Source organism: Bubalus bubalis, chromosome 12 (genome assembly GCF_019923935.1).
Source record: "Bubalus bubalis isolate 160015118507 breed Murrah chromosome 12, NDDB_SH_1, whole genome shotgun sequence".
NCBI classification, from domain to species: domain Eukaryota; kingdom Metazoa; phylum Chordata; class Mammalia; order Artiodactyla; family Bovidae; genus Bubalus; species Bubalus bubalis.
This window is the reverse complement of record NC_059168.1, coordinates 103240114-103264786: the sequence shown is the minus strand read 5'-3', so window position 1 is coordinate 103264786 and position 24673 is coordinate 103240114. Positions and strand designations below refer to the sequence as shown.

The following is a 24673-nucleotide window of genomic DNA, read 5'->3' as shown; positions in this document are numbered from 1 at the left end:
TGAAACAACAGACTGCTTCCAAATAGGGAAAGGAGTACATCAAGGCTGTATATTGTCACCCTGCTTATTTAACTTATATGCAGAGTACATCATGGAAATGCTTGGCTGGAAGAAGCACAAGCTGGAATCAAGATTGCAGGGAGAAATATCAATAACCTCAGATATGCAGATGACACCACCCTTATGGCAGAAAGGGAAGAGAAACTAAAAAGCCTCTTCATGAACGTGAAAGAGGAGACTGAAAAAGTGGGCTTAAAGCTCAACATTCAGCAAACTAAGATCATGGCATCTGGTCCCATCACTTCATGGCAAATAGATGGGGAAACAGTGGAAACTGTCAGACTAATTTTGGGGGGCTCCAAAATCACTGCAGATGGTGACTGCAGCCAGGAAATTAAAAGATGCTTATTCCTTGGAAGGCAAGTTATGACCAACCTAGACAGCATATTAAAAAGCAGAGACATTACTTTGCCAAAAAGGTCCCTCTAGTCAAGGCTATGGTTTTTTCCAGTGGTCATATATGGATGTGAGAGTTGGACTGTGAAGAAAGCTGAGTCCGAAGAATTGATGCTTTTGAACTGTGGTTTTGGAGAAGACTCTTGAGAGTCCCTTGGACTGCAAGGAGATCCAACCAATCCATCCTAAAGGAGATTAGTCCTGGGTGTTCTTTGGAAGGACTGATGCTGAAGCTCAAACTCCAATACTTTGGCCACCTCATGCGAAGAGTTGACTCACTGGAAAACACCCTGATGCTGGGAGGGATTGGGGTCAGGAGGAGAAGGGGACGACAGAGGATGAGATGGCTGGATGGCATCACCGACTCGATGGACATGAGTTTGGGTAAACTCGGGAGTTGGTGATGGACAGGGAGGCGTGGCGTGCTGCGATTCATGGGGTCGCAGAGTCGAACATGACCGAGAGACTGAACTGAACTGAACTGACATGGCCATGGCCAGGACAGTCCTGAGCACTCGGCGGGTTTTCTCCTCGGTTCCTCTAGCAAAACCCTGGAGACAACTCACGTAGAAACAGCACAGACAAGCTCGGGGGCGGCTGCAAGAGGTCCCACCCCCGGGAGCGTGACCGAGGCACCCGGGACCCCAGCCGAGTGCCGGCGGACGTGGTCAGTTCCAATGCTGGCCGCGCGGGGGCACCACCGGCCCGTCCCGAGAGCCCGGTCCCGACGTGCCTTGCGTTTCCGCCGCGGCCTTGGAGGCGGGACTTCCGGCCCGTGGCGACGTAATCGCGTGGTTTCCGGAAGCGTGTGCGTGGAGGCTGAGGGGCCGGGTCCCAGTGCAGGTGAGGAGCGGGCAGGGGAGGGCCGGGAGGAGGAGCGACCCGGGAGAGCCCGGGGGCGGCGGGGGAGGACCGGCGAGAGGCGGGATGCCGGCCGGCTGGGGAGCGGGGTACGCGTAGGGCCTTGTCACCGCCCGGGCCCCGTCGGGGGCGCGCGGGCCGGGCGGCCGGACTGCGCCGCCCGTCCTGGAAGCCTCGTTCCCGCTGCCCGCGAGCTGGGGGCGCTCCGGGTGGCGGCGGCGGCCCTGTTTGCCGCTCTGGAGGCCCCTGATCGCCTGCACCGGGGGGAGGTTGCGGGGCGGCCATGGGTGGGAAGGGGCTTCTCCTGTGTGTTTTGGGCCCTGAGTCAGTGCCTGTGTTTCCCTGGCGTTTCCGCTGCCGCCGGTTTATTCTCCCACTTGTATATTAGACGTCCCAGACTGTTGTTTCCAAAGAAAAAGAGGTCCCTGTTCCTTTGTCAGAGGCTTGTTCAGGCTCAGTCCCGAAAGCCGGGTGCTATGCTGGGGCTTCAGCAGGCCCTGCCCTCCCGGAGGGGGCTTCCTCCCAAGGCTGTGGACCCTGCCACCCGGTGGGTGTGTATTTTATTTGGTGCCCGATGCCCTCTGTGTCCAGCTCTGTGCTGGGGGGCGAGCGGATGCTCCTCGGGCTTATGGGCCTCGTCCTTGTCCTCTAGTGACTTTGCCACCACGCTTTCCTTTTGATGCATGGGGTAACTAACTCACTTGTGGTTTTGTGGGAAGACCGACCAGGCAGCTGGGCGGTGTTGCTATCCATCACTACCCTCCCCCCAACCCCTGCCCCGGTGCTGGTTGCAGCCTCAGCGTGGCTGACAAAGCAAAGAGCAGGAGCTCACAGGGCCCTGGGGGTGCCAGGTAGGCCCAAGGCTCCCCAGAGATACCGTCGTCACGCCTGGGCTTCTTGGAGCCCAGTGCCTGCTTTGGTCAGGCTTTTGCCGTCCCCCGCAGGGCCGAGCGTCTGAGGGGCAGGTGGGGTTCCCGCGTGCTCTGGGTTTCTGACATCTCAGGATGTGTTGCAGGCGGGGGTGTCATGGATGTGGATGCGGAGAGAGAGAGGATCTCCAGGGAGATCGAGCAGCTGGAGAGGATCTTGGACCCCTGCTGCTCGAGCGTCAGCATGGACGTCTCAGAGTCCAGTCTCAACTCGGATTCAGATGCAGGTCAGCGCCCACGCTCCTTGGTCAAAGCGGCCGTGTCTGCCCTTGGACCACGGTCAGCCACAGTGCGTCATGCCGCTGGGTCTTTAGTCCGCTGGCCAGCATCACCACGCTCCCTCATCAGCCCCTGGCCCCACGGGCGTGCATGAGCACCCTGCTCCTTGGGGCCACAGGCTGTCCTGGGAGGGGGCCCCTGCTCTCCTTCTCAGGGGTCGGAAGGCTGCTGGCCTCAGCCCCCCAGCTTGAACAGTCAACCACCGCTGAGACCCCTTGGATCTCTTCCTGGTGCTCGGGCAGCTGCCCTCTGTCAGAGGCCCCCGCTGCCAGGGCTCCCCTTCTGCCCACCCATGTGCTCCCCTGGGCCCCGAGTGCCCTTCCCGGCAGCTCTGGCCTGAGGCCTGCCTGCAGAGACCGAGCCATCCAGGTCCCAGCCTCCCATCCCTCAGGCTCAGGTGCGGCCCTAAGGCTGAGCCTCTCACGGTTCCCAGCTACACGGGCCTTCTCTCACCTGATCCTGGGCCTCTGTGCGTGACCCCTCTCCCCCTCTGACCAGCTCCAGTTCCCCAAGGACAGAGCTATCTCACGTGAAGTCTGCTCTGGTTGTCCCTACAGTTCCTGTTTGCTCCATGCCTGGGGAAGCCCCACGTTAGGCTGACATCTTGTCTTTCTGGCTGATCCTGCCCTCAGCCCAGTGCCCACTGCACACAGAGGGCTGTGCTCAGCCCCCCGGGCATAGGCGAGGGGTAAGGGAGGTCCACGCCGCGTGCGTCCCACCCCAGGCCTTTTGTCCTCTGTGGACCTCCTCGCTTCAGCGCCCCCCCGCCGCCCCCCGGTCTGTGGCTGCACTGGCCGGTCGGTCTCAGCACCTGTGGGGCGCATCACCAGCTGCTGTGCCCAGGGCTGGGCACCGACACCGTGTGCTTGTATTCCTGCAGATTCGCTGCCCGACGAGGACTTGGACTCGGAGGCTGCTGGCCCACTGCTCTCGGTAACCTGCGGCCTGAGGTGGCCGTGCTTGCTGAAGTGGACACACCACCCTTCCAGTGGGTCTGGGGAGGGGGGTGCTTGGAACTCATCTTGGCTCTTCTGCGTTATTAAAGCACCACAGATGTCAGTCAAGAGAGAAGGGGTGTCATCAGAAGTACACACGTCCCTAGAGATACTGTCAGCACAGCTGGGCGTTCACGCCTCTCTCCCTCTCTTAGCTCCTGCCGGCTGCACCGACCTCAGCCGGACATGACTCGGGGGAGGCTGAGCATGCTGCCTGGTCCTGCCCCGTAGTCGCTGCTCCGTGCGTCGGGGGCAGTGGCAGCCCCGGTCGGTGCGCGCGCGCTGGAGCCGGGAGCAGCAGCTGGGAGCAGAGGGAGCGCTCGGGCCTGCCGCCCCGTGCCTGCCGTCTGTGTATCTTGTGATTTTCTGTTAGTTTGGGAAATTTTTATAATTGCTTTTTGTTTTTCCACTAAGTCGATGGACATGGATTTGCTTCCTGTTTGTAGTAGCTGGGTGGTGCCCTGATACAGACTTACTGTAGTTCCGTAGCCTTCAGACGCACCACCTTGAGGTGGCTGTTTGGCTCAGCTTGGTTTCAGTCTTGCCGGCGCCACGGGGCCCACATTCCCACTCCCTGCGTCTGCCAGCAAACCTGTTGTACAGCGAGTCCGAGTTTCTCGGGAGTTTTTACTGTCAACGGTGAAAATTGCTCATTTTCTCAGTCTCTCACCTGAGGTGTATTCTTAGAGATGGCATATGAATTGGCTTTTTTTTTTTAATCATTTTTTTTCTTTGTTTGAATTGATTCATTTTTAATTGAAGGGTAATTGTTTTACAATATCGCGTTGGTTCCCATCACACATCAGCGTGTATCAGCCATACGTATCAGCCATACACATGTTCCCCTCTCTTCAACCTCCCTCCCACCTGCCGTCTAAATTGGACTGTTGTAAACTAGAGACGTGTCCGGGCGCTGTGTGGTCCACGGTCAGGGCGGCGTGTCACCGGCCCAGCGGCCAGACCGCCGCTCACCTGGGGCCCTACGGGTGCGCACGTCTCCCTCACCTGCGGTTCCCCGCTTGTCTCCAGGAGGAAGAGAGGTGGGGTGAAGCCAGCAACGACGAGGACGACCCCAAGGAGAAGGCGCTCCCTGAAGACCCAGAGACCTGCCTGCAGCTGAACATGGTCTACCAGGAGGTGGTCCGGGAGAAGCTGGCAGAGGTCAGCCTGCTGCTGGCCCAGAACCGGGAGCAGCAGGTCAGGCGGGCCTGGCCTGGGAGGCGCTGCTGCCCGGCCTCGGGCCCTGGGTCCCGTCCTCCAGGGGAGCCGCTGCTGGCCGACCCACCGGCGGCCCTCTGTGTCTGCTGCAGGAGGAAGTCATGGGCGACCTTGTGGGCGTCAAGGGCCCCAAGGTGAAGGACAGCAGGAACCCGCCCCCGAACCTGTACCTCGGACACTTCATGAAGCCCTACTTCAGGGACAGGGTCACGGGAGTGGTGAGTGGCCCGCTCGCTGCTCGCGTCCCCACGCCCTGCCGTGGGCATCGGGACTTCCTCAAATTCTCAGGAGCGTGTTCCCTGGCCTCGCTGAACTGAAACCCTGCCAGCCCCAGGAGGGAGCGGCAGGCCTGCGTCCCTGGGAGGGAGCAGGTGGCCTCAGCCCATGGACAGGCGGCACCGAGTCCTCCCCGCGGGGGCAGCCCCCTGGCCCTGCTGCAGGTGGTGTCCGGAGCCGCTCCCCGGGCCGTGCTCTAGGGCCGGGCGTCCACGCACGCTGGGGGCCAGGGTCCTGAGTCCCTGCGGAGAGCACGCTTGGCTACGCCCACAGAGTGATCCGCCCGCCATTCTCCGCCAGGGGCCTCCTGCCAACGAGGACACGCGGGAGAAGGCTGCCCAGGGCATCAAGGCTTTCACGGAGCTCCTGGTGACCAAATGTACGAGCCCCGCCCCAGGAGTCTGCCCCGACTGCTGGCCTGGCCACCTGAGGGCCTGCCCTTCCCCACTGAGTGGGGTCACGGGGTTGGTTCGTGAGGGACAGACCGGGCCTCCCCGGGCTCGCTCTGTGCTCTCCCACCTCGTCCCTGCTTCGGGGTGTGTGCTGGGGGCGAGTCCCGAGTGGCCTCCTGCACGGTCACTTCCTTGCCACGGGCTGGACAGGGTGGGCTGGGGGGTTGTCACTGACAGGGTGTGACCCTGAGTTATCCCGTCCGCGTCCTCATCTCTCTGCAGGGAAGACCTGGGAAAAGGTCCTGCTCAGGAAGTCGGTGGTGAGCGACCGCCTGCAGCGGCTGCTCCAGCCCAAGTTGCTCAAGTGAGTGCAGAGGCTCCCTGCCCTGGGGCGAGGCCGGGAGGGCTGGCGGCTCCATGGCCAGAGGCCCTGCCCGCGTCCCTCCGCTGCAGCAGGAGCAGCACAGCTCCTGGCCTCTACCTTGGGTGGGGTGTGTGAGGGCCAGCCCGTCCTCCGTGAGTGGTCAGCCTGGGTTGGGCTGCGCTTAGAAAGAGGGTTATTGGCAAGACGGGCGTCCCACATGTGCTGATGGGGTGGGGTCTCCCGACCACGCCGCAGCACCTGGGGTCAGGCCAGCGGTCCCCAAGGCCGCTTCCCGGCTCGCGTGGGTCCGGGCTTGTTTTGGGGCAGTGGGGTTACGCCTTGGGTCCTGCTCAGCTTGTCCTGGAGGTGGTTGTCTCTGAGGGTCAGCGCGTCCGGAGATGGGACGACGTGCTGGGTGCCAGTCGTGTCTCCTGTGTGAGCACCGCCATGTGCACTGCCCACGTGCCCGTCACGACAGCTGCATGCAGGGCTGCGTCTTTCTCTCCGGGTGTTTGGTGGGGAGGGTCAGCCTTTGGAGCCTGTGCTCCCCACGGCCGTGCCACATGGCGTGCTGGCAGCCCCGCGGGTGCCTGCCCAGATCCGTGGAAACACCAGGCTGGCTGGCCGCAGGCACAGCGTCGCCGTCAGTCCCACAGGCGCCTTTCCCTGCTTTTCAGGCTGGAGTACTTGCAGCAGAAGCAGAGCAGGGCCACAAGCGAGCTGGAGAAGCAGATCCTGGAGAAGCAGGCCAGGGAGGCGGAGAAGGAGGTGCAGGACATCAAGTGAGCGGTCCTGCCGGGGCGGGCGTGGTCTGCGGGGAGCTGAGGGCTGGCGTGACCCCGTGCCCCCGCCCTCTCTGCAGTCAGCTCCCGGAGGAGGCCTTGCTGGGCGACAGGCTGGACAGCCACGACTGGGACAAGATCTCCAACGTCAACGTGAGTCCCAGCGGCCAGGGCGGGGTCAGCACCAGTCATTGAGGCCACGACCTGCGTGGCCACTAGGCCTGCTGGGACTCCCTTTGGTCACACGCAGGTCCAGCAGCATGGATCGCTTTGGGGGCCTCCCCACCAGCACTTCCCAGCAGCCTGGACAGAGACCCCGCTCCCCGCGGCCCACTCCCACACGGACAGGTCTGTTTGTCTGTCTACAGTTCGAGGGAGGCCGCAGCACGGAGGAGATCCGCAAGTTCTGGCAGAACTACGAGCACCCGAGCATCAACAAGCAGGAGTGGAGCGAACAGGAGGTGGCCCAGCTGAAGGCCGTCGCAGCCAAGCACGGCCACCTGGACTGGCAGAGTATCGCCGAGGAGCTGGGGGTGAGGGTCATGCTGCGTCCAGGGCCCGCCCTTGCAGCCGCCAGAGGGTCTGCTCAGGCCACTCAGGAGGGCAGCTGGAGGGTCTGCTCAGGCCACTCGGGAAGGCAGCTGGAGGGTCGGCTCGGGCCACTCGGGAGGGCAGCTGGAGGGTCGGCTCGGGCCACTCGGGAGGGCAGCTGGAGGAGGTCAGAGGTTGCTCGGACCATACCGCCTCCCGTGGATGCCCTCCCAAGCAGCCTCAGTGTTCTGCCTGCTCCGTCCCCTTCCCAAGTCTCACCTCCTGCTCTGGACCATGCTCTGGTGGTCTGGGAAGACTCTTTACCTGGTTCCTTTGGGTTTTGTTCTTTCTCGTCTCCTAAGGCAGGGACTGAGTTCTCACTCACCTCTGTCTTTAATGAAGATGGTGTTTGAGGCACAGTTTTCCAAGAACAGCGTGGTACAAAATGTCTCTTTTTTATCGGTTTTGGAGTGACTATGGTTTTCGTTGCTGCTTTGGATCTTAAGTTATGTAGAAATATGTTGTATGATTTTTAAACAGTGAGGTTTCTTAGAAAGCCTTTTATTTTTCAGGTTGAATTTTGTGACAGTTTCAAAATTTATTGTCGTTTTATTTTTTTGGCCACTTCACGTAGCATGCAGGATCTTAGCTCCCCAGCCGGGGGTCAGACCTGCGCCCTCTGCGGTGGAAATGTGGAATCTTAACCACCAGACCCCAAAGGAAGTCCCTAAAATCTCCTCTTTTTAATTCCTCATTTTTGTGACCAAGTGCATGATTACAGCAAACTCAGCTAAACTTAGCAAAGCCATTTAAAAACGAAAGTGTGTCCTTTGTCCTGAATCTAGGAATCTGTGAAAGCCTGTTAAGTAGAGTTTGTTACATCTGTGAATTCTGCTCTGAAATAGTTGAGTTCATGCGACTAGGCTGGAACCTGGCCTAACAGTGCGAAGCAAGCCCTTTTGTCTTGTGTCTCTGTCTTGCAATTGCATTTAGATGCTGTGCAACTTAGTACGCACACTTTTACTTACTTGGTAAATGATGCTTCAAAAAGTCATTTTATGCCCTGAGTCCTATGACTGGACCACCAGGGAGCTCTTCCCTTTGTCTCTACTTCCTCAGTGTGTCTCTTTTATTATTCCTCTGATTTTGGCTGTGTTGGGTCTCCATCGCTGCGTGTGGGCTTTCTCGAGGTGCAGTGCGCGGGCTTCTCGTTGCAGCAGCTTCTCTTGCAGAGACGGGCTCTAGGGCACACGGGCTTCCTATTTGCCTTCCGTATGTCGCCTTTGGCGAGGTGTCTCCTAAGGTCTTGGCCCGATTTTTGGTCAAGCTGTTCACGTTCTGATGTTGAGTTGTAGGTGTTCTCTGTGTAATTCACGTAACCGTCTGTATCAGATGTGTCTTTTGCAGTTATTTTCTCCCAGTCTGTGACTTGTCTTCTGATTGTCTTGCCATTGTCTTTTTAACTTCAGGGAAGTCCAGCTTAGGAATTCTTCATTTTACAGATCGTACTTTTGATGTCTCAAAAGACATTGCCAACCCCTGTGCTCTGTAACCAGAGAGCTTTCTCTGGGAGAGAAGATACTTCACGTCACCGCAGGGGGCTCGTGGAAAACCGCTTTTCCACAGATGAGTGAAGGGGCGGACATGCACAAAAATGTTTACAGTGGGCCCCGGGGGGCTGTGTGCTCAGCTGGAAGCTGGGGGGCCTTTACCTCGGAGCTCTCCCTGAGAGGGCGTCCCTGGACACAGGCGCCACCCCAGGGACTCTCCAGCACCCACCCCGACACGTGCATCTCTCAGCCACCCCTGAGGGGGGCTTCAGAGAGGGGGGCCTCAGGGCCACAGCCCAGCCTGTAGTGCAGGACACTTCGCCGCGGTCCTGGCCAAGCAGAGGCCTCCCTTGGGAATTTGTGCTTGCGGTGATTTTGGTGTCACGTCAGGGAGGCGACGTTTGTGGGCACACTTCGATGAGCTGATGTCGAGGGCCCTCTTCAGTGGCCCTGGGCCTTCTGTCGGGGTGCCCTCCGCCGTCCCCCGGGGCGGCCCGGTCAGCCCCTGCCTGCTCTGGCCCCGCAGACGCGCCGCAGCGCCTTCCAGTGCCTGCAGAGGTACCAGCAGCACAACCCGGCCCTGAAGCGCAGGGAGTGGACGGAGGAGGAGGACCGCATGCTCACACGGCTCGTGCAGGCCATGCGTGTCGGCAGCCACATCCCCTACCGGAGGAGTGAGTCCCACGCCTGCCGGGCGGGGCCCTGGTCCCACTTGGGGGGGCGGGGGCGGTGCTGTGACGTCCAGGCCACCTGCGGTCAGTTCTCTGTGGTCAGCGTGGCTCCTCTCTGGGGAACCCAGAAAGCGCAGCACCAACCAGCCCCCTCTGTCCACAGTTGTCTACTACATGGAGGGGCGGGACTCCATGCAGCTCATCTACCGCTGGACCAAGAGCCTGGACCCCAGCCTGAGGAAGGGGCTCTGGGCCCCAGAGGAGGACGCGGTGTGTCTGGGGCCTGGGGCCTGGAGTTCGGGCTGGACTGGGCTGGGCAGGTTGTGACCGGCTCTGCTCCTGTCTCCCTGCAGAAGTTGCTTCAAGCAGTTGCCAAGTATGGGGAGCAGGATTGGTTTAAAATCCGGGAAGAGGTGCCAGGTAGGAGCGATGCCCAGTGCCGAGATCGGTGAGTGGGACAGCTCTGGGCAAAGGAAGGCTTGCTGGGGTTGCTTCTGGGTGGGCCACCAGGTGGGCAGGGAGACTGGCCCAGGGTGGCCTGCTGGCGTGGGAAGAGGGTGTGGCCTTGGGGGCATGGAGGACGCGGATGGACCCGCTCAGGAAGCAGGGTAGCTTCTTTTTGAAGCCAGACGTGTGCACGGGCTCCACTGGACATCCTTTGCGATCCCCTGGTGGCAGTTTCCCTGAGATTTTTTTTAAACAGTATTATTCATAATTCACATAGAAACCATTATTTGAAGGAGAGAGCTCTGTAGGTTTGGGCGTGTTTCTTGAGCTGTGTAGCTATCATCACAATTCTAGAACATTTTGATCACCCCACAAAAGAAACACTATTCCCTACAGAAAAAAAAATTCAAGAATGGACCAAAGGGACTTCCCTGGTGGTCCAGTGACTAAGACTCTATGCTCCCAATGCAGAGGGCCTGGGTCCCTTCCCTGGCCAGGGAACTTGATCCTACAGGCCGTAACTGAGACCCAGCGCAGCCAAATAAATAAATACTTGGGGGAAAACAATGCACAATGGACTTGAACGCACGTTTCTCCAAAACAGACGCATAAATGGCCATTGAGCACGTGAAGAGCGCCGGGGTAGTCGTTACAGAAACGCAAGTCAGCGCTACAGCAGGGTGCCGCTTCACGCACTTCAGGATGGCTCGTGCTTTATAAAAATGGGAAATAAGTGTCGGAGGGGATGCGGAGAAATCAGAACCCTTGTACACTCTTGGTGGGATTGAAACGGGGCAGCCGCTGTGGAAAAGAGTTCAGGGATTCCTAAAAAGATAAACGGAGAATTACTGTATTATCTTGGAGAAGGAATTGGCAACCCACTCCAGTATTCTTGCCTGGAGAATCCCACGGACAGAGGAGCCCGACGGGCTGCAGTCCATGGGGTCACGCAGAGTCAGGCACGACTGAAGCGACTTAGCACACCATGTTGTCTAGCTATTCCACCCTGTACCCAAAAAATGGAAATCAGGGACTCAGACATTTGTCCACTCCTGTTCATAGCAGCGATGGGCACAGCAACCAAAAGGTGGAAACGAGCCCCGTGTCCATCAGCAGATGAGCAGATAAACAGGCGCGATGCTGACGCCGCGCGGACACTGAGCGGGGTTCTCGCGCGTGCTGTGCCAGGACTGAGCCTCGGAGGCCGCATGCCCGCGTGGGTGTGTGCTCGCTCTTCTCAGCTGCGCCTACGCGTGAAATCACGGGGTCGTGTGGGGATTCGGTCTAACCTTCCGAGGACTGACCACCTTCCAGAGTGGCCACACCACCTTCAGTGCGTCCCCACCAGCAGAGTAGGAGGGTCTCCGCGTCCTCGCCGGCTCACACTTCATTTTTGATTCAAGCCGCCCTAGTGGTGTGAAGCGGGATCTCACTGTGATTCTGGTCTGCATTTCCCAAAGGGTGCTGATGTTGAGCGCCTTTCTCGTGTGTTATTTGGCCATTTCTGTGTCTTCTCTGGAGAAATAGCGATTTCTGTCCTTTGCCCATTTTTAAACTTGAGTTATGATGGTGCTTGGTATATTCCAGGAACAAGTCTCAGCAGACACATGATCTGCGGACCCTCTCTTCTAATCTCTGGGTTGTCTTTTCACTTTCCCGAAAATGACCTTTGAAACACAAAAGTTTGTAACTTCGTGCAAGTCCAGTGTGCCTGTGTTTTCCTTCTGGTGCCTGTGCTCTGGGTGTCATGGCTTAGAAATGACTGCAGGCGCCAGGACAGCGGCAGGAGCGCGTCTTAGCTTCTAAAAGTCCCTTTGTTTTTATGTCGCCTTCAGATATCTCAGAAGGTTACATTTCAGCTTGAAAAAGGGACGATGGAATTCCAAAGAAGTGAAGAAGTTAATTGAATTGATAGAAAAATATGGTGTCGGTAAGCCCGGACTCCCATGTTTCTGTACCGTTTACTCTCACGTGGTGGTGGTAACGTTTGCCCGTGTCATGAAGTGACCCTATGTCTGGTGACTGCCCGTCCCGCACACAGTCACCATAACTTACTGCCTGTGTTCCCTACGTGGTGTGTCACATGCCGGGGCTGATATAATTCTGTAACCGGAGGTCTGTGCCTCTTAGTCCCCGCCTCTTGTGCTGTCCCCTGCCCGCGCCTCCCCTGTGGCAGCTGCCCGCTGCTTCTCTGTGCGTCCACTTTCTGCTTGTTTGGTGTGTTTTGTTTTTCATATTCCACGTGTAACGGAGGTCATACTTTCTCTGTCTGACTTACTTCACTGGGCATCACACGCTCTAGATCCATCCATGTTGTTGCAAATGGGAAGATTTTTTTTTTTCTTTCATGACTGAGGAATATTTCATTGTGTATATGTGGAATATATGTTACTTATTTTTTTTTGTCCGTTCATCTACCAGTGGACACTTAAGTTGCTTCCATGTATTGTTGTAAATAATGTTGTTGTGGACATTGGTATATTAACTCCTCTTCAAATGTTTTGGAAAAGTCACTTACGCAGTCATCTGGTCCTGGACTGTTGTTTGTTTATAGAGTTTTATTATTATTATTATTGATTCAGTTTTCTTCCTGGTAATCAGTCTGTTCATAGATTTTATTTCTTCCTGACTCAGTCTTCAGTTCAGTTCAGTTCAGTCACTCAGTCGTGTTCGACTCTTTGCGACCCCATGAATCGCAGCACACCAGGCCTCCCTGTCCATCACCAACTCCCGGAGTTCACTCAGACTCAACGTCCTTCGAGTCAGTGATGCCATCCAGCCATCTCATCATCTGTCGTCCCCTTCTCCTCCTGTCCCCAATCCCTCCCAGCATCAGAGTCTTTTCCAATGAGTCAGTTCTTCGCAGGAGGTGGCCAAAGTACTGGAGTTTCAGCTTTAGCATCATTCCTTCCAAAGAAACCCCAGGGCTGATCGCCTTCAGAATGGACTGGTTGGATCTCCTTGCAGTCCAAGGGACTCTGAAGAGTCTTCTCCAACACCACAGCTCAAAGGCATCAATTCTTCAGCTCTCAGCCTTCTTCACAGTCCAACTCTCACATCCATACATGACCGCTGGAAAAACCATAGCCTTGACTAGACGAACTTTTGTTGGCAAAGTAATGTCTCTGCTTTTCAATATGCTATCTAGGGTGGTCATAACTTTCCTTCCAAGGAGTAAGCGTCTTTTAATTTCATGGCTGCAGTCACCATCTGCAGTGATTTTGGAGCCCAAAAAAATAAAGTCTGACACTGTTTCCACTGTTTCCCCATCTATTTCCCATGAAGTGATGGGACCGGATGCCATGATCTTCGTTTTCTGAATGTTGAGTTTTAAGCCAGCTTTTCACTCTCCTCTTTCACCTTCATCAATAGGCTTTTTAGTTCCTCTTCACTTTCTGCCATAAGGGTGGTGTTATCTGCATATCTGAGGTTATTAATATTTCTCCCGGCAATCTTGATTCCAGCTTGTGTTTCTACTCAGTCTTACGTGAGTACTTTTCTAGGCGTTTATCCATTTCACCTGGATTGTCTAGTTTTTCGGAAATACAGTGTTTTGTAATGATCTTACCTTGCTATTTAGTCGCTCAGTTGTGTCCAACTCTTTGCGACCCCATGGACTGCAGCCCATTAGGCCGCTCCGTCCATGGGATTCTGCAGGCAAGAATACTGGAGTAGGTTGCCACTTCCTTCAGGGGATCTTCTTGACCCAGGGATTGATCCCACCTCTCCTGTGTTGCAGGCGGGTTCTTTACTGCTGAGCCACCCAGGAAGCCCATGATGGTCTTACACGAGCCATCACATTTCTGTGGTGGTAACTTCTTTCCATTTCTGACTTTACTGATTTGGGCCTTCTCTTTTTCTTGATGAGTCTGGCTAAAGATTTATCAATTTCGTTTATCTTTTCAAAGAAGCAGCACTTAGTTTCATTGACTTTTTTTAATCTCTAAAGTCACTTTTTGTATCTGCTTTGGCCGTGCTGGGTCCCCGCTGCCACGTGGGCTCTCCTCTAGCTGCAGCGAGCGGGGTCCCTGCTGCCGCATGGGCTCTCCTCTAGCTGCAGCGAGCGGGGTCCCCGCTGCCGCGTGGGCTCTCCTCTAGCTGCGACGAGCGGGGTCCCTGCTGCCACGTGGGCTCTCCTCTAGCTGTGGCGAGCGGGGTCCCCACTGCCGCTTGGGCTCCTCTAGCTGCGGCGAGCGGGGCGTCCCAGGTCGCCGTGCGCAGGCCTCTCGCTGGGGTGGCTTCTCTTGCCGTGGGGCACGGGCCTCAGTGGCTGCGGTGCGTGGCCTCAGAAGTTACAGCTCCCAGGCTCTGGAGCACAGGCTCCGCAGTTGTGGCACGCAGGTTCAGTGGCTCCGTGGCACATGGGGTCTTCCCAGACCGAGGATTGAATCCATGTTCCCTGCATTGGAAGGCAGATTCTTAACCTCTGGACCACCTGGGCAGTGCCTGTGTGTATCTTTTCATTCCATCTGGTCTAGCGTGTCGTTTAAGGCAGTGTTTCCTTATTGATTTTTTGTCCAGATGGTCTGTCCGTCGATGTAGGCGGGATGGTAACGCCCCCTGCTGCGTCATGTTACTGGCAGCTTCATTTTGCCCAGTCCTCCTTGCTTATCCCTAAGCATTAGATCAGTTAGGTCTCCCAGTCTTGGCGAAGCGACCTTGTGTAGGAGCTGTCCTCGGGGCCCAGCAGCACAGTCTTCTCTGGTCACCAGAGTGCTGTGCTCTGGGGGTGCCCCCACGTGGGGCGTCTGGCAGGGTTGACTGCTGGGGTGGTGCTGGCGGGCAGGGCTGGACCCTGGCTCACTGGGCTGCAAGGCTGCGCCTGGTGCAGTGGCTCTGGGTCTGCTGCAGGGCAGGGCCGAGTTCCCGCGGGGCTGCCAGCACACCTGGGGTGCGGGTGGGTGGGTGCGGGACTTCTGCCAGCCGCTGGTGTACAGGGCCATGCTTCTGGAGCTGGGAGGCTAGACAGAGAGTTCCAGAAGGGCACCCACCCGCCCTGGTGTTACCACGGCAGACTCAGCCCCCGGCAACGGCTGCTGCCAGCGTCTCCATGCCAGGGGCGTCCTGCTGCCTCCTGCTTCCGAGAGGCTCTCCACAGCCAGCTGCGTGTCTGCCCCAGGCGCCTTGCAAACCACTGTCTCAGGTCTCATGTCAGACTGTGTGCAGAATGGAGCCTCTGTCTCCCGCAGCCCTCGGCTCCCGCGCACGCCCGCCCTGCTGGTCTTCTCTGAGTGGTGCTAATTGTGGGGTGTCGGCAGGCGCAGGCAGGCTCGCGGTCTTCCCACTCTGGGCTCTTGGCGCCCTCGGTGAGTCCCGGGCACGCTTGCTGCCCGGGTTTCTCGCAGCTCTGAGGCCCTGGTTTGCGGGTGAAGGCTGCCTCCCCGGCCACGGGCTCTCCTGCTCCATGTTTGTCTGCATCTGTTTCGCTGTGCCACGTGGCTCGTGGAATCTCAGCTCCCCAGCCAGGGACTGAACCTCAGCACTGAGCTCACAGAGTCCCAACCGCTGGGCCACACAGGTTTATTACAGGAAGCTTGGGAGTGGAGACGCAGGAGAAGGAGAGCAGCACAGTGCCCCCATCCCTGGAGGCGGCTGCTGCCCGCGCCTGTCCGGTCCTCCGCGCGCAGGCGGCTCTCCTGGAGGCCGGCTCCTTTAAGCTGTCTTTCCGCGTCACTGAGCAGCCGTGTCTCACTTTGCCACATGCCGATACGCTGTTACCAGTGTTTCTCCTCGTCTCTACCCGTCCTGCATCCTCATCTTCTCGTTCACAATCACACGTGCTTTCTTGAGCACCAGCGCACAGGTTCCCCCGGTCTTCTGACAGTTGACTTCTGTTGCTCATTTTCCGTTAGAGGGGTGGAACGGGCTAAGGGTTCAGTAGCTCTGTCTTGCTTATGTTTGTAACATCTCCTTAGAGTAGACCCTGAGCTGTCACATGGCCAGGTTTGAGGGGCCTGTCACACGCAGGCCGGCCACCCCGGCTTGCCATCCCACCCACATGGTGTGGAAGAAAAGGCCAGATAACATGAAACATCTGCCTTAGAAGCCTGGGCACACAGCTATTCCAGGGCCGGTCCACGGAAACTGGGGTAGCTCTTGAGTTATGGTTGTGCATTTGCTAGAACCTCCCCTCGGGGAGTCAGATGCCAGCTTGTCATCACCTGCGTGGGCTGGAGAGCCCGGTGCAGCCCGCGGAGGAGCTGCCAGTACGCTGCAGAGTGGAGGCTTCGGACCAGTGTTGTCGAAGCCCGTCTGTAGGAAGTAACATCGTGTTGTTTTGCTCTCGTAGGTCACTGGGCAAAAATAGCCTCTGAACTACCCCATCGGTCAGGCTCCCAGTGCCTGAGCAAATGGAAGATCATGGTCAGGGTGAGGCTTTACTAAAAGTCGCCCCCCAACTCCCCCCCGGGACGGGTAGCGTCACCCCAGGCAGGACGAGGGGACAGCAGCTGGTGGGGCAGGAAGGAGGGACATCTGGTCCGGCCTTGGTGTCTCTGCCTCCAGGCACCCGAGCACAGAGAGAGACCTGGCCTCTTGGGGGCGGGGGGGTCCAGCCCCGCCCCTGGCTCCCTGCAGGCGCCCCTGCTGAAGGCCTGCCCCCAGCTCCCCCTCACTGAAGCCCTTCCTCCACAGCAGCGGCAGCGGGCCCGCCGCAGGGCGCGCTGGAGCCCCAGCACTGGAAGCAGCAGCGACAGCAGCTGGGAGGACTCGGAGCCCGAGGAGGCCCCGAAGGATGTCCCGGAGGAGGCCCCGGCGGGCGGCCCGGAGCCGCCGCCAGCTCAGTACACCGTGCCAGACATGGACCTGTGGGTGCCCGCCCGGCAGAGCACGGAGATGCTGCGGGGAGCAGTCGCCGGGAGCTGCCCATGCCCTCCCGAGGGCCCTGACACAACCCAGGCCACAGCCCCGGCCCCCACAGGGCAGCTGGCCTCCAGGAGCCGGAGCGCCGACCCAAGGACCGTCGGGTGCCTGTGCCCAGCCACCGCTCACCGCTGGAGCTCCGAGGGGCTGCTGGGCAAGGTGGGTTCATGGGGCGGCACGCCCCTGCCTTGGGTTCACTGGGGCTGCGCCCGGTGACGGCAGCGGCCTGGGTGTGGGGCAGAGGCCTCCCCATTTCACATCACTGCACCCGCTCCTGGCCTCTTCCCTGAGAGCTGCCCTGGACAGCTGCTGACTCCCTGGAGGCCGGCCCCCTCCGTCTCCCCAGCTTTCTCGCTTTCTCTTTTTTTTTTTGCCCCACTGCACAGCCTAGGGGATCCTGGTTCCCAGGAGTTGAGTCCGGGCTCGAGCTGTGAGAGCACAGAGTTCTCACCCCAGGCCCTTCCAGGGAATCCTCCAACTCATTGGCCCTCGGTGCCCCAGGCCAGAGTTGTTGGATGGCCTTAGGGACGCAGCGCCCTCCTCTGAGGCCACCTCACTGCAGAGGGCATTTTCCTAGCAGCCTGGGTGCAGGGCGCTGTGTGTGTGCCCAATGGCAGCCAGCTTCGCGGGGGGCGGCTGTTCAGGGCACCCCTGGGGGCGGGGCCATGGGTGCTTGGGACAGGCCTAGCCGCTGGTGCCAGCCGCAGCGCCCTGGGCCACCAGGACCACCCCGACCCCCGCCTGTCGCCCCACCCTGCCCCTCCTGGCCTGGGTGTCCCCCCCGCCCTCTGGCACCCGGCGTAGAGAAGAGGAGCAGAGGACGGTGCGGGCAGTCACATGGCAGCCCCACAGCAGAGCCCAGCCCGCATGCCAGAGGCCTTTCTCTCCCCAAGCAGGAGAGGCTGAGGCAGCCTCACCCGCCTGGCTCAGCCCCAGGGTTTAGCCCTGGCGGCGGCAGCAGGGACGAGGCCAGGCCCCGCGTGCAGCCACAGTGGGCCAGGACCGCGCAGCGGCGCCAGGGACACACCCTGCAGAGGAGGATCCTGGAGCACAAGCTTCTGACGGCCGTGAGCCCGTGGGTGGGAGATGTCGACCTGCTGTGCGCTCGCCCGAGGCCCACCATGCGGCCCCGTCGAGGTACTGCCCAGGGTGCCGGGGGCAGAGGCAGGGGGCCGGGCACCTGCCCCGGGGCCGCGAGGGGTAGGAGAGGCAGGGGGCCGGGCACCTGCCCTGGGGCCGCGAGGGGGAGGAGAGGAAGAGGGTGGGGGGACCTGCAGGCGCACCTGCCTGCCTGGGAGGGTGGAGGGGCAGGGCCCGTGCACGCAGTGTCGACCTGCAGGGGTTGCTTCCGCCTCCCCCTCTGTCTCGCTCAGCACGTGGCAGCCGGCTCTGGAAGGGTCCCGAGGTTCACCCTGGCGTTCCCAGTGCACAGGCGCCCACGGGCGGGGCATACGCTCCGGGGGGCGGAGTCTCGGGCTCGAGCACCCGTCCCTGGCCGCCGCCAGCCTGTCCGCAGGGACCTCGGCCCCTTTCTGGTTGACTGCAGCGGCCGTTGGCGTGCTGTCTCCAGGCGGCTCTGTTCACGTGTCCGTGTCCCCGCAGCTGATGGTATCAGGAGACAGCTCCAGGGTGCCCACCTGGCCAGCACCCCAGTGTTCGCCCTCCTCATTCAGGTGAGAAGCCCCCAAACACAGCTTTCTTCTCTTGTCCTTTACTTTTTGGTGGAGTTTTGAAGCCTGTGGTGGATTCACGTCTCCAAGTCCAGGCTTTTTAAGGCTGTGGATCCTTGAAAGTGGTCCTTCCGAGGCCCGTGACTCTCAGCAGTTGAGTCAACGAGGGAGGGGCAGCCTTGGGGTGTCCGTGCTACCGTCCCTGTGTGGGAGGGCCTGGGACTGAGGGGACAAAGGGCCTGGACATCCCGCAGGGCTGGGCCAGGGCAGGGGTTGGGCGGCAGGCAGCCTGGAGGACCCAAGTCCGGGCTGGACGGGAGCCACATGGCCTCGGCCTCCGGGACTGTGCAGCCCGGGCCAGGCCCCCGGGTGTCAGTCTGCTCTGCAAGAGCCGCTGTGATCAACACTGGCCTGAGTCCCTCCATGGACAGCCTCGTGGGGGCGGGGAGCCTCGGGACGGCGGGAGAGGCCTCCTATCATGCGGTGTCAGCTGTGTGCCATGCACCCCTCAGCTGTTCCAGATCGACGTGACTGGCTGCGTGGAGGTGGTTCGAGAGAGGAAGGCCTGGCCACCCGCCCTGCTCCAGGCTGGTGCCTGGAACCCGCCACCCCCGCAGGTGAGGACTGAGAGTGAGTGCCTGGGTCCCCAGGTGCCTGCCACCCTTCACTCCTGTGCAGTGGGGGAGTGAGGCATTCCCAGGTCCCCAGAGGCTGGGCCAACGCCCGAGAGCAGCCCATGCCCGTTGCCGGGAGAGTCTTCCCGTCTCCAGGGTGGGCCTGGCAAGTCCAGGGGTGCAGGGCTCCACAGGCACTCAGGCTCGCCTGGCTCCACGGCCTGTCTCTCCCTGGTACCGTACTGCCCCTGGGTAGGGGGGTGGGGGGCCGTTAGGCGCCTGCTGCCCTGGGCACCAGCTCCTGGGGTGGCAGCTGGGTAGCAGTGGCCAGGTCCCTGAGCTTGGTCGCTGCTGGAGGAAACGACAGCAGAGCGTTGCTGGCTGGAGGAGTAAGCGCAGCGCTGTGGTGCCCCTTCCAGGCCTGGGCCCCTGCCCTCCCGCCTAAGCAGCTGGACCCCTGCCTCTCCTTGACCCCACCGACGCGTGCGCTCCCAAGGACGCCTTGGCATGGCCTCGCGGGACGAGGGGCCCGGCAGCCCTGCGTGTGGGGGCGAGAGGCGGCCTCGGGCGGCGTGGGGGTTGCCCTGAGGCGCTGACACCGCTCTGCTTTCTCTTCCAGGAACCCTCGAGTGCCCGCAGTGCCCCAGGTACCGCCCGCCTGCCCCTCCCTTTGTCTGGGTGATTTATGTCTAGACCTGTTCCAGGCTTTACGTTCCAGCGCCTTGTGGCGGGGGTCTCTGAATCCCACCTCGGGGTGGCCTGGCTGGCATGAGCAGTCAGCCTTCCCCAGCCTGCCGGGAGCAGGGGCCCCCTCTGGGCCCGGGCGTTGAGCACAGCCTCTCCCTGCCTGTCCCCACGCCGGCAGGATCAGGCAGCGGTCCCGGGTCCTGGGAGGTGACCGCGGAGGGCAGGGTGACGGTGCCGGCAGTCCTCGTGTGAGGGTGTTGGAGGCACAGGTCATCAGGGGCTGGCCTTTCCGCCAGGCCCGCCCTGGATGGGGCAGAGCATGGGAGCGAGGGGCAGTCTGGGGTGTGCAGGCAGATCGACAGCCCTCAGCCCGGACGCAGCCCCAGCAGCCGACCCTGCCCCACGGGCCCTTCCCTGGGACACAGGGCCCATCTCCAGACGTGCTTCAGCGTGCCTTCCATCCTCCCCAGGCTGCCTCACCCAGAGCGTGCCAGCCCAAGGGGCTGCGAAGCAGAGCACCTGCCCTGAGGGAGGCAGAGGGCCGCAGGCCTGCCGCGCAGTGTCCACGCCGCAGGCAGCCGCCCCGGCTCCATGCAGACCCCGGCCCAAGCCCAAGACCGTGTCTGAGCTGCTTCGGGAGAAGCGGCTGCGGGAAGCCCGAGCCCGGAGGGCCACGCAGGGCCCCGCCGTCCTCTCGGCCCGGGTGCTGGTCTCCGCGCCCATGGTCCTCCAGCCGCTGGCCCCCCCAGGCGCCTCCGTCTCCAGAGTTGTGCTGTCTGGGCCTGGAGGCCCTCCAGTGACCAGTTCCAGTGCTTCGGGCTCCTGGGCACCAGTCAAGAATGAGAGAGCCCCGACTCTGCACGCCTTTGCCCTCAGCCCGGCCACCTCCAGAGCCCCTGGCCAGGTTCCTGCGAGCTGCCCACTGAGTGCTCTTGGACAGTCTCAGGCCCCTGCCACGTCCCGGAAACAGGGCCTGCCTGAGGCGCCCCCCCTTCTGCCCGCAGCCCCCAGCCCCGTCCAGCTGCCCGTCCAGCCTGTCAGCCTGACGCCAGCCCTGGGCACGCCCGCAGCAGCTGGCACCCCTCTGCCCGTCACCTGGGTCCTCACGGCACAGGGGCTGCTCCCTGTACCCCTGCAGGCCGTGGTGAGCCTGCCACCGCCGACAGGGGCTCTCGGCCCCACGCGGCTGTCAGTGACTGTGCCACCCTCGCCCACTGAGACTCCAGCCAGCCGGGGCCCTGGGCTCCCTGAGCAGAGCCTCCCTGGGCCACCAGCAGCCAGCACAGACTTGGAGCCAGAGCCTCCCTGCAGGATGGAGCCCTTGAGCAAGAGCCCCACAGAGGTGGCTGAGGCCTGTGGCCTCGCAGAACTCACCTCCCATGAGGAGGCCCTGGTGGCTGGGGAGACGTCTGCACCCAGGACTCCCTCCCAGGACACGCCCCTGGCCCACCACCCAGCAACCGGGCCCCCCAGCTCCAGCCCGCAGCCCCTGCACGGGGCCCCAGGGGCTGCCTCAGGGCCCAGGGAGCCCCATCCTCCGGACCTGGAGGAGCCCCTGCTGCCCTGGCTGGGCCTGGAGAACAGACCCCTGGACTTGAGCCTCCTCTCCCAGGAGAGCGAGGTAGCCACGCAGGAGTGGCTGAAGGGGCAGCGAGGGGTGCCCGTGCCCGCCCTGGGGAGCCAGCTGGCCTACCAGCCACCCACGCTGTGCAGCCTGCGGGCGCTGTCCGGCCTCCTGCTGCGCAAGAAGGACTTGGAGCATGGGGCCACGGTCCTGGCACCAGGTGGGCCGGCCGGTGCCCTGCAGGCCTCGCTGGGGCGGGTGCGCGAGTGGCTTCACGACAGCCCGGCCTATCTGCTTCTGCGGGCACGCTTCCTGGCTGCCTTCACCCTGCCCGCGCTCCTGGCCACCCTATCCCCCCGTGGCGTCCCCACCACCCTGTCAGCAAGTGCTGGGCCTGACCCCGAGACGGACAGTGACGACTCTGACCCAGAGGAGCCGGAGCTCACTGACAGTGACGGGCAGCCCGGGGACCCCGCCCAGGTAGGCTGTAGTGGGCACGGAGCCCTCGCCCACCCAGAGCAGGGGGAAGTCGCGGCGGGAGGCTGATCTCAGGAGGAAGAGGCCATGCCACGCCGCCCTTGTAGACTCCGGGCAACGGGAACCTCACCGCCAGCATGGGAGGGTGAGGGGCCCACCGCCCCGGCCTGTGCCAGCAGGCAGTGGCCTGTGCCAGCAGCCAGTGGCCTGTGTCCGTTCCCCCTGCTGCACACGCACACCCCACCTGTGTTTTGGGGAGGTCAGTCCACGTGCCCATCCTGGCACGTCCACGTCTGCAGCCTTCTCAGCTGCAGAAGCTGGGCCGCTTTTGTTTCCAGACAAGAACCCGGATACAGACACAGGGAGGGGTCCCCTGCCACTGTGCGCCCAGGGAGTCCCTGGTCCCCTCAGGACACGGAGTCTCCTCGGGTCCCTTGCAGGCATTGATCCTCCCAGAGAACCCCCAGGAGCAGCCCGTCCCCATCATGTGGGGGTGACCACAGCAGTGAGGCTCGCTGCTGGATTTGTGGCCCCCCATGCCCCCCGCAGCTCAGCCCAGCCCACTTCCCTTCCCAGGGGCACGGCCTTAGGAGTCCGGAGGGTCTTCCAGGCTGAAGCAAAGGGCAAGCTCTGCTGGCCCCCGGATACTGAGAGTAGGAGAGCCGCTGTCCCCAGCAGTATGGGCAGCTTCCCTCAGGCCCTGCCCCCTGGCTCAGCTGGGGGAACCGTGGTATAGCAGGCTGGCTCTCGGGGGGCTTCTCAGCAGGGATCGGAGTCCCCAAGTGAACGAGGGGTCAGCAGAAAGTCAGCCCCACGTGGCCCCAGGAAGATAGCGCCTCTCGTCCAGCCCCAGTGGGGGGACACACTCAAGGAGCTGCCCGCTCCTCGCTGCCTGTCCCTCCAGGCTGGAGGGTCACTTTCGTCCTCTGCTTGGACTTCAGGGAGCCCCGGACCCCAGCCAGGGCTCTGCCCACTCCTGCCCGGACAGCCCTGACAACCTGGACGTGCTGCAGACGCGGCGCTCGAGGCACGTCCGCAAGCGGCGGCGGCTGCGGTGACCGCAGGGTGAGTGCCCGGGCGTCCCCAGCGCCCCTTGGCTGCGGTGCTGTCGTGAGGGGTCGGGCGTGGCACAGGGGCCTCCCCTCGCCCACTCCCCTCCCTGGCTCTGCACCCCCGCCTTTGCTGCTGCCCTGAGGCCGGCCCCCCTGTGCCCTGGGGTCTTGGCACTGCCAGCCGTCTGCCTGGCCCTGTCCTCTTCCCATCTGCGAGGCCTGTCCCTCCCTCCATCCGGCTCAGCTTGGTGATCCGCTCCTCAGACGCCCTCCCCGACAGCATCCCCATCCTGAGGCCCAGCAGTCCTCGTGCCTGCCCTTTCCTGACCCCTGACGTTCATTTGTGTGGGTCCATTATCTCCCCCAGGACGTGAGCCCTTCGGGCAGGTGTAGGGTCCCCCGTGACCAAGTAGGCGCAGCCTTGTGGGTCTTCAAGAACTGAGACTCGAGCCCAGGAGGATGTTCGCAGAAGCAAGAACTGCAGTCTCTGAGCAGCGTGGACATGTGCGGGAGGTCTTTGGTCCTGGAGTGGACGGACAAGGGTGGCACATGGGGCCCTGGGTGGGGGGGCACTGCAGAGGGGCCGCCTGCACCGGGCCCGCTCAGGCTCCAGGGTGTGTCCTCCACGTGTCCCCTCCACAGACTGCAGGCAGGCAGCGCACCTCGCTCCTCCCCACCTGGCCCCCCAGGCAGCGCTGTGCCTTTGCCTTGCCGTCCGCGGGGCCCAGCTGGGGTCGGAGCACCCTGTCACGAGGGTCCTCGTACATTCTAGGCCTGCTCGGGGCCGGCCAGCTGATGCAGCTGACAGGCAGGGGGGCCCGTGCTGGACTCAGGCGAGCCCACCCGGGATGGGGGGCTCCGCCAGCAGTGAGCGTGTCGTCCTGGCTTGGCTGGTCCCCGAGGGCACCCAGAATGTTGGAAGGAATAAAGAAATGTCCTGTTTGTAATTAAAAGCAATCCATGGACTCCTTATGGTCTCGTCCAGTTCTGCACATGCTGGCAGTTAGCCAGCTGGGCCCCGGGGTCCACGGAACAGAGCCCCTGCCCCCAGGGCCTCTGGGGCCTGGGATGGGGGAGCAACAGGTCTTCCTGCTCCTGGCTCCAGGCAGAGGGCAGCCCCTACTCACCCAGGGGCTCAGGGCTCTCCTGGTGCCACCGTGGGCAGGGCGAGCCCACTTCCTCCGCCGTCCAGACCACACAGGCGGGTCCCAGAACCTGTGGCTGCCCGGCTGCCCATAGGCCCCCCGGCAGCCTGCACGGTGGCCGCGGGCCAGCGCTCCTGTGATTTCGTGCAGGCATTTCTTTGGCAGGAGCCTCGCGCCCCTCTCTGCTTCTCCATCTGAAGGAGCTCGGGTTTGGGGGTCTGGTTATATCCTCCGAGGCTCTGGTTTCTCCCAGGGGCTCTGTTCTCACACGCCGCTTCCTTTTGCATTCACTTATCACGGGAGGTTCCCACGCAGAGGAACGGGGCCCCCGCCCCCCAGACAGCAGTCCCCGGGGTCACCTGACTCCCCTTCCTCCACGCCCAGACCCCACCGGTCGCGCAGCCATGGGCTGACTCGCCCGCCCAGGCGTGTGCGTTGGTGCCTGGTCCTCAAGTCACCAATTCCACTTTTCCTTGTGACTTCCTCTGACCTGGGGGTTAAGACATTTGTTATTTGATTCCCAGATACTCAATTTTCAAGCACACCGTGAGGAAGGTCCCTCCACAGCCTCGTTGCACAAAGTGAGAGCTCTAGCTCAGCGAGGGCCCAGGCCCGGCGTTCTGCCTGCCCTCCGGTGTGCAGGGCCAGGGCCGCAGCTCGCACCTCTCCTGCACCAGGAGGACCCCCCCACCCCACCCCTGAGCACAGCTCCCCCAAGGGGAGCCCACCAGGACTTCCAGGGATTAGCCTGCTGGGCCAGGAGGCAAAGGAAACCCCGGGGGCTGAGGCTGAGGACCCCCAGGAAGCGAGCACAGGAAGCCAGCAGCGGGCAGCTCTTGGTTCAGCCAGTAG

General features: G+C 61.4%; 1 protein-coding gene across 1 annotated transcript; it reads left to right on the top strand.

Annotated features, from left to right (window-relative positions):
• The first annotated feature begins 1145 nt into the window (after window positions 1-1145).
• On the top strand, window positions 1146-23641 carry SNAPC4 (small nuclear RNA activating complex polypeptide 4). The gene is made up of 23 exons (XM_025262015.3): window positions 1146-1299; window positions 2333-2473; window positions 3406-3458; window positions 4550-4717; window positions 4831-4956; window positions 5315-5393; window positions 5689-5770; window positions 6448-6552; window positions 6633-6705; window positions 6921-7085; window positions 9160-9307; window positions 9468-9574; window positions 9658-9752; window positions 11587-11681; window positions 16041-16120; window positions 16385-16771; window positions 17509-17749; window positions 18215-18285; window positions 18795-18899; window positions 19516-19543; window positions 20054-21627; window positions 22566-22689; window positions 23044-23641. The coding sequence occupies exons 2-22, from the start codon at window positions 2344-2346 to the stop codon at window positions 22680-22682; spliced, it is 4029 nt and encodes a 1342-aa protein (XP_025117800.3). The 5' UTR covers window positions 1146-1299; window positions 2333-2343; the 3' UTR covers window positions 22683-22689; window positions 23044-23641.
• Window positions 23642-24673: the final 1032 nt, after the last annotated feature.

Coding starts and splice junctions, on each gene's coding strand:
- SNAPC4 (XM_025262015.3), top strand. CDS start 2,344: ATGGATGTGGATGCGGAGAGAGAGAGGATCTCCAGGGAGATCGAGCAG. Junction 3,459..4,549: donor CTGCTGGCCCACTGCTCTCG/GTAACCTGCGGC, acceptor GCTTGTCTCCAG/GAGGAAGAGAGGTGGGGTGA. Junction 4,957..5,314: donor GGGACAGGGTCACGGGAGTG/GTGAGTGGCCCG, acceptor ATTCTCCGCCAG/GGGCCTCCTGCCAACGAGGA.